Genomic DNA, 9,743 nt, shown 5'->3' on the forward strand with positions numbered 1-9,743 from the left:
TAAAAACTATTGCTCAATTACATTATATATATACACACGCATATAAATATATTTTGTATTTTTCTGGGGGGGGGGCTCTGGGTTACATCACTGACTATACTATATTTAAGTAATGTGTTGGATATTCTAATATGCACACAAAATATAAATTGATACATAATTACTATTAACAACTAACTCTTTATTATGACGGCGATTTGGGACCCTGTAACAGAAAAAAAACCAATTTAGACTTGGAGAATGAAGTCATAATATTACTAGAATACTAGAAAGTCGCAATAACAAAAAATAGCCGTAATATTGTAATAATAACGTACATATTTATGAAAATTAAGTCGTAATATTTCGAGATATGATAAATAAAATTACAGAGTGGTATAAAAATAGTATAATTGTTATATGGGCTATGTTAAAAAAAGCGACACAGTATGAATAACTGATCAGAATCGATGATCAAAATTATAAAATAAAATGTAAATATTAGATAAAAGCTGGATGTTGTCTTATTACCCAACTTTGCTGTCTTAATCTGTGACTTCATTTATAATAAAATTATATTTTTTCTCTTGTAAATGTATTACTTAAATATCTTAATATTATGAATTAATATTACGAATAAAAAGGAATGTTAATATCTTAACATTGCTTCATTCTCGTAAATTTGAGTTTTTTCCTCATATTATTACAATTTTTTCAAAATTACTTTATCCTCGTAAATTATGATTTATTCTTTTATTCTTTATTTCCTAATTCTCCCATGTAGCCTACTTAAAAATAAACGATATCGTATAGTTTTTTTTTTCTTTTTACATTTTTTAAAGGCAGGCTTATTTATTTATGTTTGGACACGCCTCCTGTCAAAACGTCACATCCAAACATGGCAGCTCTCTTGAATCGGTTACACCACATTTCGCTCCACGTTTTTAACGCGGAAAAAGTGGCTCGCGATCTTGTTTCTAAATTCAAGTTTAATTTGTTCGCCACCAGACTCACCGACAGGTCCAGGCAGCTGGCTTTCAGAAAAGGATCGGCCGTTTTCATCGTGAACGAGAGACCAAACCAGAGTCATGTGGGAATGAATGAAGAGCTACTCATCACAGACAAATGTTCACATGATCCATACCGGATTAACGTGGGGAAATACAACCAGGATAAGTCAACGAGATGTCTTTACGACGTGAGCCCGAATTACCCGGTGGACACTGTGAGCAACGTGTGTTTCGAGGTGGAGGATGTGGAAAGGTCATTCAGGGCTCTTAGTCATCTGGGCTGCAGTTTCCTGGTTCCGCCCACAACAGTTCAGGACGACAGGGGGCTCGTCACCTACTCAGTGGTCAAATCTGTTGTGGGGAATGTGTGTCACACACTAATTGACAGGACAAAATACAAGGGGAGCTTCTTGCCTGGGTTTGAGGTCATTGAAAACGACTGCAGCAGCTTGCCAGAGGAGGACATATCTTGTCCAATCACACATTTTGACCACATAACTTACGCCTGTCCAAGAAAAACAACCCACCAGGTCATGAGGTGGTATGAGAAGCTGTTTGGTTTTCAGAGGTTTTTCATTGATAGGTGAGAAAATTTTGCAATTCAATTGGGGTTGAATCTATTATCAGGGCCAATATTTGGCAGTTTGGCGATTATCTGTGTCCGCATTTTATTTTGATTATCACAGATATGATTAATTAATAAAAAGTGCATATTACACTCCACCAACATCAGGGATGACAGTCTGAAATACATGCAAATTTAACCACACCAGCACCAGGACCTCCACCTCAGCAGCACGTTCAATCCCAAAACGTTTTGCATGGTTTTGTTACTTTTTGTGGATTGAACTTTTCCTCGAAACGGTGTAAAACAGTGTGCAACTGGCTACGTTTTCTGCTGTTTGGTGGATGTGTCAGCAGTGTACCCAATCAGCAGCAGCGTGTTATTAAACAAAAGTTTAGCAGATCTTTACTTATCATACTTAAATTTATTGTTTACATTTCACACTTGCTTTGGCGATCCAAATATATGTTTTTCATGCCAAAAAAGCCCTTTGAACTGAACTGAATTAAACCCTGCAGTATTAAAGCTCATCTCAGTGGCTGGTTTCACATCAGGCTTCTTCACTTGCAAAATCATCCGAGACCAGCGTCTCGCATAACTGATGCAACAGTTGGTTTGCACAACAAAAAACCTCAGTAATTAACTGTCAGAAACTGTCTCAGGGACGCTCGTCTCAGTGGCTGGTCTCAGACAATCTTACAGGTAAACAGAAGTTGGACATAGAGGTCCTGGGCTGGCTTACTAGAATGGTTGGGTGTGCTGCCAAATTTTCAGAAACGACACTGGATATATTAGTGTAATTAACATTCAATTCAGGTCATTCACATCTGAGAGCATTAAGATTTTAGTTTGCTTATAAAAAGCATTCAATATTTTATTTAAAATCACCAAAAATGGGAGCAAAAAACTGCTGCATTCATATTTTTGCATCTTTTGTTTAACTTGATGTGAGTAATACATACGACTATTCTTCTGGATAGTGATGAAGATGTGGACGAAGGTTTTGTCGTAAACCAGGAGGGCATTGGACTCCGTCTTACCGCCATGGAGTACTGGAAATGCAGCAAAGCAGGAATCTCGCTCCCTTCTGTGGACAAAAAAGAGCCGGACTGCAAGTTTGTCATTGCAGAATCACTGCCTGAACAAGGTAGCTATAACATCTGTCAAGGAATTTAAACTTATGTCATAGTCAATGGTGTTTAAAGTCTTGCATCACTGTGTGTTTGCGCTTATTTCAGGCAGGAATCAGGTCGACACCTTCTTGGAGCAGCACAGGGCCCCGGGGATCCAGCACATTGGGCTGTACACAAAAAACATTGTATCTACTGCATCTGCGATGGCTGATGCTGGTGTCCAGTTTTTCTCTCCCCCTCACGCCTATTACACTGAGGTTTGACTGTCTCTTACAGAACTGCACAACATATTTGCCCAAATAAAAAAACTAATACTGACTTGATAAATGCAAAAAAAACAAACAAACCCAAAAACAGTTTACATTTTATTCCACAAGTTGTAATAATATTCTGTAGTAGTAAAAAATTTACTGCATTGGTAATTACAGCAACACAAGACAAATCAGGTTTGTCTTTAAATAGCGAAATTGCAGCCCCCACCATGTAAAAGTTACAGTCTATCCAGTTAATGTGAATTTTCTGTGACTTTATTATTTTCTCACTTGGTCTTTCAATCAGGGTTCCTGCAGCTAAAGGCAAGATGGATTTAAGACTTCTAAAGACTTTTTTTTTAGTGGCACTCAAATTTAAGTATAAGACAAGTTTTCTAATTACCAAAACTGCCTAAATGTTAATTGTAACCTAAAACATGAGTTTTTTTCTCCAGTGAAAAAGTTAGATTATCTATGTTAAGTGTTGAAAAAACAACCCTTTTTAGAGTGAAACACATGGAAGACAATGAACACATATGTTATTAAAATATGTTATTAATATATTATTAAAGTATCTGGTTTACCAACAGAAGTGCAAAATACTTGGCATTTCTGGCTGGTTTTCTGGGCTATATTGTGTTTCTCAATCTGCATGTGAGATTCCTCTGCTTGGATTCCCATTATGACCAGTTTAAAGAAAATAATTAATTAAATTATTTTAAAAAATGTTGATGTTACCTAATATTTTGAGATTTTACAATGCAGCGTCAGATAAAAAAAAATCATGAAATCCTACATCCCACGTCTGAGCATTTTTAAGAATTTAAAAGATTAATTTAAGTCAATTTAATACCAATTAAGGCTTTATTTTTAGATTAATGAATTTAATGCCTTTTAGGACGTTTAAAGGATCCGTGGGAACCCTGCTTTCAACAACACATTTTCTGTAGCTGGTTATAACATTAAATAGCATCATATAACAAACTGGTCTTATGTGCAAATGCGTCATCTTCTATAGTGGTTATCGACTCTTGTACCTACCTGTGTGCTGTGACAGGTGGGAAAACAGCAGGAGATCGAGGAGGCAGGACACAACCCTCAGATGCTGGCGCAGCACGGCATTCTCCTGGACACAGACCTGCACAGAGATCCTTTATCACAGACATCATCCGGTGAAAGCAAAAGGTGAGAGGCGATCGAGAGCTGTAATCTCACACCACTTGAAGACAGCCTCTGCATCGCATGTCAAATTATTTTTAGCGCAGATATCGAGTCAACACTTTTCTCAGGGCCACGTAAGACCAACCGAATGTCCTCACCTTGCTATGTTCTGTTTCCAGATACCTCCTCCAAGTGTTCACCAAGCCCATTTTTGCAGAGGACACCTTCTTCCTCGAGCTGATTGAGCGAAGAGGGGCGACAGGTTTCGGCGAGGGGAACATCAGGGCGCTGTGGAGGTCGGTGCAGGCGCACATGGAGAGTCAGAGGGGGGATTCACCAGGAGAGGGATCCCCAAAAACTGTGCAAACTGCTCAATATTAGTCAATCCAAATATTTTTACATAAGGTTATTTATTTTGGTTTTTTTTACATATCAACGTGAGAGCACTTTTTAGGGGAAAATATATTAGGGAATGTAAAAAAAAAGATGTAATATATTTAGTTTTCCATAAGTGCTCTCTATTCAGTTCTGGCTTTTGTGTTAAATCTCTTTATGTGTTGCGCTGCTAACAACAGAAATTCTATATTGTCTTACAGGAATACGTCACCCAAGAAATGTCCATTTGTTTATCAACTACTCAACCTGTGTTACCCTGAATTTATGGAGGAAATTTTCTTATTTCTTGCATGCCTCCACAGTGCACAAAGAACTGAAGCAAAAGGGGGTTTAACAACGGCAAAACAATATCAAAACATCTGTTGAAGTCTCACACAACTTTTATAGTACTTGATTTTTGTTTATTTACTTGCTAAAACCTAAAAGCGGCCCCCCTTTACTTCAACTCATAAAAAATGTCATGTTTTTGGATTCTTCGTTCACTTCGTATGCATATGATAAAGTTTTCTGCACAAATTCAACATAACACAAAATGAGTAATTGATATAAGAGAGGTTATTTTGTGGCTGATATATTTCTTTGATATCTTAGCCTTAACTGAACGTATTTAAAGGCTCTAAAACTGCACCGTGAACACAGTGGTACAAAAACAGACAATATTTGACACAATATTTGACATATTTCACTTGAAATGTTACAACAAAAACACACTCCCTGCAGCAGTATAATAATGTGTCTGTTTTCACCGTTTCAAAGACAACTGAAGACAAAGATCAACTGAATGACTCCACAGCAACTGTTCCTCAATAAATCCGTTACTTACACCAGGCCATGAAGACCAGTTACTGTCCTCATAATAATGCACTCTCTGTTTCTTCAAATGTGGGTGGGCCAAATTTCAGAATGAGAGCTCTTAAAATCTCTTGGGTCATCTTAGGTAAACATCATTAACAAGTGGCCAGACAGGAAAGTCATGTAAAGTACTGGAAATTTCCTTGATAACTGCCATTTTATGCTTTTTTTAAACTTCTGCTTTACCATAATTCTACCATATTGTGCTTTTACTCCACGTAAATGTGACAGCTTTAGCTGCGTGTTATTTAGTTTATAAAAACTTTACATGCAAAACAATCAAGTTATAAAATATTATGTCTCAATTAATAAAAAAGCAGGGACCTACTGCAACAATAAAATACTACTTACACATTAATACATCTGTAATATTGATCCATAAATATAATATGTAATACTACATTACATTGTTGTATTGCTAGTTTGGTTTAGAATTCTCTTTCTATCATTGTATTTATCCTTGCATTAGATTAAACTATTAAACACAATATAAAGTAGGTAAAACTGGGTCAAACTTGAACAGCTATATTATTAAAAGGCTGCTTACTGAATGTTAATGCACTGACGGTAATTATTCAGTGTAATATAATAATAATATAATATCCTGAAAGCAGCAATTCTATTTATTTAGTACTTTTACTTTAAATATCGAAATGCACTTTCCTGATAACAATGTGCTGAATGTAATGAGTTGAAATCCTGAGTAATTTCTCATTTATTTTCCAAAGCAGGTTACTCTGATATTTAGGAGTTAGTGAGCAAACTGCCTCTCATGTTTGGACAAAAATCCTGCGTTGATATAAGGCATAAACCAAAATTATGCACTTGGCGTCTCATACAGAATAACTACAGTGTAGAACCTTATGTTAAGTATAATTCAAACAAAAGACAAAGATCACTAAGTACACAGTTGCGATTAGAAACACTTCTATTAGCCTTAGAGAGCGGTAGATTACATGCCACTCCAGAGGAGGACAGAATTTATTTGTTGTGTAAGAGGTGAAATCTAAAATGAGGCTCTGTTCTGCCTACGAATACATAATCAGGATTTAATTTTAAGTAAAATGACTTCCATTGATGTTAATTTCTTTTGGTTGAATGACCGTGAAAATTTTAAGTTATGTTTAGAAGGGAAATGCTTTCTGTGGCACACTGTGTTTGTCAGGCTTGGAATTGAAGGTATTTTGTTTGGGGGACTGAACAGCATGTATTTTGGATTGATCACTGAAACGATATTGTAACGGTGTCTTGTAAATCCGTGAGGGCTGTGCACGTTTGTGTGCACGACAAACACACACACAAAGAAAAGAATCATGTAAAGTTTTGAATGCATGACTTTGATGTAATAGCGTTTTTGCTGTGGTGCTGCCACTTTTGCATCGCTTAAAAGATGTGTATACTCCTTCCACCACTGTCACCGTTTGTATACAAAAATGTGGAATATTGACCACTTTATTATTATTAATGCAGGTATGGACTTAAGGCCATCTCACCTCACTATATATAATAGATGTTTACCCCACAGCATCTAAATTGTAGCCTGAGATTGGAGATGTAGTTATAAAACTGTCCGGAGCCCAATGGCCCTTTTTCTTAATACCTCACTCACACAGTCACCCATGAACCGTTACTGGAAGAACAGCTGCACCTCTTTCAGATGCTGCCGAGGTTTAAGCAATGTGCACGCTTTGGCAAAAGCACTGCTTCAGAGCCTCTTAGAAGGGATCTCCAAACCCACAGAGATGTGCCAGTTCAATTAACTTGGCTATAAACATTATAGGCAAGGATTAGCGGGATAGATGAGAGGCAGTGAAATTTAGATGGAGTCCCATGAAAGCCATATGCTCTCTTTGTGTACTGACTGTAGTTACAGTAACCCCCCCCACTGAGGAACATCAGAGAATAATTTCAACAAAAGTTAACTTGGTACATGTACTTCTGCATTTTGACAAATGGTGTCAGTGTTTTTCTATTACTCGAGTGGCCAAACTTTTTACAAGTTGACTACGTATTTGGGATTTGCACTTAATGATATAAAGCTTCTGAATACTACGAATGACAAACACAAGCAAGTAATGTATATAGAATAAATGCACACTTCTACCAATTTGCACGTGTATATGTATAAAGTATTTATTTATATAATATGTTTTAAGATGTTTTAGTATATTTTAACTTTATTTATAGTATATCCTTTATATTGTATAATATAGAATCTATAGATATATTATTATTCAACAGAATATGCTATGGTTATGTTTCTTCTTGGTACTAATTTATGGAACAGTTTGAACAGAATTTTATGTTTTAACTTCATTTGTTTAAAATTATGTTGAAAAACTAAGGTCATAAAATGGGGTATTTTGTCAGGGATGGAGCGGCTTAACTGTTCATTAAAGTTGAGAAAGGATGGCTCCTGTAACAGGAGTCCTTTGGCCATCTGTCTGAGGCCAGTGTGAACCACAGATGGCATTCAGCTTTCTGCATGGGGTCTCAGTACTGGGAGTTGGAAGCTCACCTCCTATTTACTGTTAACCATATGCTAGCTACAGTTACATTAAGAAAGTCAAAGAAAAAAAAAAAGACCTAAATCAAGGCGTGTTATTTCTCAGACATTTAGAAGCTATTACACTTTGGCTCAGCCTTGTTGCACTATGACTGGTGGATACTGCCCCCTATGGTTATGACAGTCACAACACAGACTCCTCAAACTTGTTGAATTGCAAGGCCTCATACTATGAGCTTTTTTTGATCGTCTCTTCCCTCGACTGTCCTCTGTGTCTTTTAGGACTACAAAAATCAACATGCAACGTCTGCATTTGCTAAATCGCTTGCTTTCTAGACTGCTGAAAGGGGTTTTAGTAAAAACAACTTGTCACCCTCACTCTGCAGCCTCCGTAGTGAAGGAGACAAATCCTCGGTGCCCTTTAACACAAAAGGCAGACAGTCTAAAACCGAGGAGGACAGTCTGGGGGAGATTAGTGGCACACAACAGATGTTACTCCTTGATTAACAATAGTGTGTGCCAGGGGTGAGCCTCCGCTCCCCACCCTTCTGAGGCCCAGTGTGTTAACTTTACCCCCCACAAAATAAATGAACTTACCGCACTTGATGTGATAGGATGGGAATAATAAAATACATTTGTTCATCTTTTTACTAGTTTGGCTTTTGGCAGTGTTACAATAGAATCCAGTTGCTTCAGTTTTGTGCAGTACTTGTCGGGAGTATATTTTGCTCATGTCAGTTTTCAAAGGTTCATAAAGTTCACATGTTTTTGCCTCCCACTGTCAGCAGTTAGGACACACAGTGTCTCAGCATGCACAAAGATAAACAAATACACAGCTATTACATGTGAACAAGCTGTATTGAAGGAGAGGTGTTGCAAGATGACCACAGCCTAGAAAAGAAGACAAAAACCTGTCTCTAATGTTTGCTCTTTTTCTTGTAAAACACTGGTTACTTGTTACCTATTCAGGCCTTCTTTGAAAACACTGACCTAAGTTATATTAAAGGGATAGTTTCAATTTTTAAGTAGGGTTGTATGGATAATGTATCCAAATGTATTGCACTGCAATCTGTCTGTCAGCATAGTATATTCCCACTGAGCAATTCAATGTTGACATTTAATAAATGCCTATTATATGTTTATATGTCTGCAGACATTTAGATTAATTTGTGTGTTTAGACATTTAGATTTTGATTATTCAAGGCTGAAAAGTAAAACTTTAGTAAACACCTAGTCTAAGCCTACACACTAAGGAGTAAAAAGTGTCTGTGTATATGACAAAAAAATAAACATTCACAATGTAAACATGGGGGTATGCAGTACTTTTGTGTATTATATATAAAAGCTGACAATATGTAACCAATAAATCCCAGGCTATAACAGGACTAAAGCTTGGAAGCAATGTTTAAATTAGATCTATTGTTTAGGGGGTTGCTTAGCTTTTGTGCCGAACTTCAGCCTGCTTCTCCAAACTGAGGGCATGCTAACTGACATCTACTGTATGTAATACAGTATTTATGAATAAGTACCTCATACAACTCCACTTAAAAACATCTGAACTATCCCTTTAACGTCATGTACAGGTGACCATATGCACACTTGTTGCATAAGATGCCTAGGCTATATATAGATGACTAAACCCAGACTGTTAAATTATAACATATTGCATGATAAATCCATAATTTACTTCCTATAAGAAGAACATCTGTTAGTGATAACTGTATTTATTTAAGACTAACAACCCTTATTACACTGGGAGTAATTTTGTGAGGGGGATCTGGCAATGTATATTTATCACACACCTTCCTCCTTTTTCCTGTGGCTGTTTAAGTCACACACAGTTGGCAGGTCATCATGTTACACCACTGTATATTGTGAAAGTGCCTTGTC

General features: G+C 36.8%; 2 protein-coding genes across 2 annotated transcripts in view; one reads left to right on the forward strand and one right to left on the reverse strand.

Annotated features, from left to right (window-relative positions):
* The first annotated feature begins 58 nt into the window (after nt 1-58).
* Nucleotides 59-5,323, forward strand: hpdl (4-hydroxyphenylpyruvate dioxygenase-like). The gene is made up of 5 exons (XM_042507930.2): nt 59-1,572; nt 2,535-2,701; nt 2,793-2,944; nt 3,996-4,123; nt 4,279-5,323. Exons 1-5 carry the CDS (start codon nt 878-880, stop codon nt 4,478-4,480), a joined length of 1,344 nt encoding a protein of 447 aa, XP_042363864.2. The 5' UTR covers nt 59-877; the 3' UTR covers nt 4,481-5,323.
* The window catches only part of lhpp (phospholysine phosphohistidine inorganic pyrophosphate phosphatase), a 70,080-nt gene continuing 64,592 nt past the window's right edge, over nt 4,256-9,743 (reverse strand). Inside the window, exon 8 of the mRNA XM_088069663.1 lies at nt 4,256-4,387. The gene's annotated coding sequence lies outside the window, so the exon portion shown is untranslated. The remainder of the gene's footprint in view (nt 4,388-9,743) is intronic.

Source organism: Plectropomus leopardus, chromosome 19 (genome assembly GCF_026936395.1).
Source record: "Plectropomus leopardus strain MGB_pleo_1.0 chromosome 19, ASM2693639v1, whole genome shotgun sequence".
Lineage (NCBI taxonomy): Eukaryota > Metazoa > Chordata > Actinopteri > Perciformes > Serranidae > Plectropomus > Plectropomus leopardus.

What these genes read in the sequence shown, in the direction of transcription:
- hpdl (XM_042507930.2), top strand. Translation starts at nt 878, where the DNA reads ATGGCAGCTCTCTTGAATCGGTTACACCACATTTCGCTCCACGTTTTT. An exon ending in CTCACGCCTATTACACTGAG is followed by an intron (nt 2,945 to 3,995) that starts GTTTGACTGTCT and finishes GTGCTGTGACAG; the next exon opens with GTGGGAAAACAGCAGGAGAT. An exon ending in TCATCCGGTGAAAGCAAAAG is followed by an intron (nt 4,124 to 4,278) that starts GTGAGAGGCGAT and finishes TTCTGTTTCCAG; the next exon opens with ATACCTCCTCCAAGTGTTCA.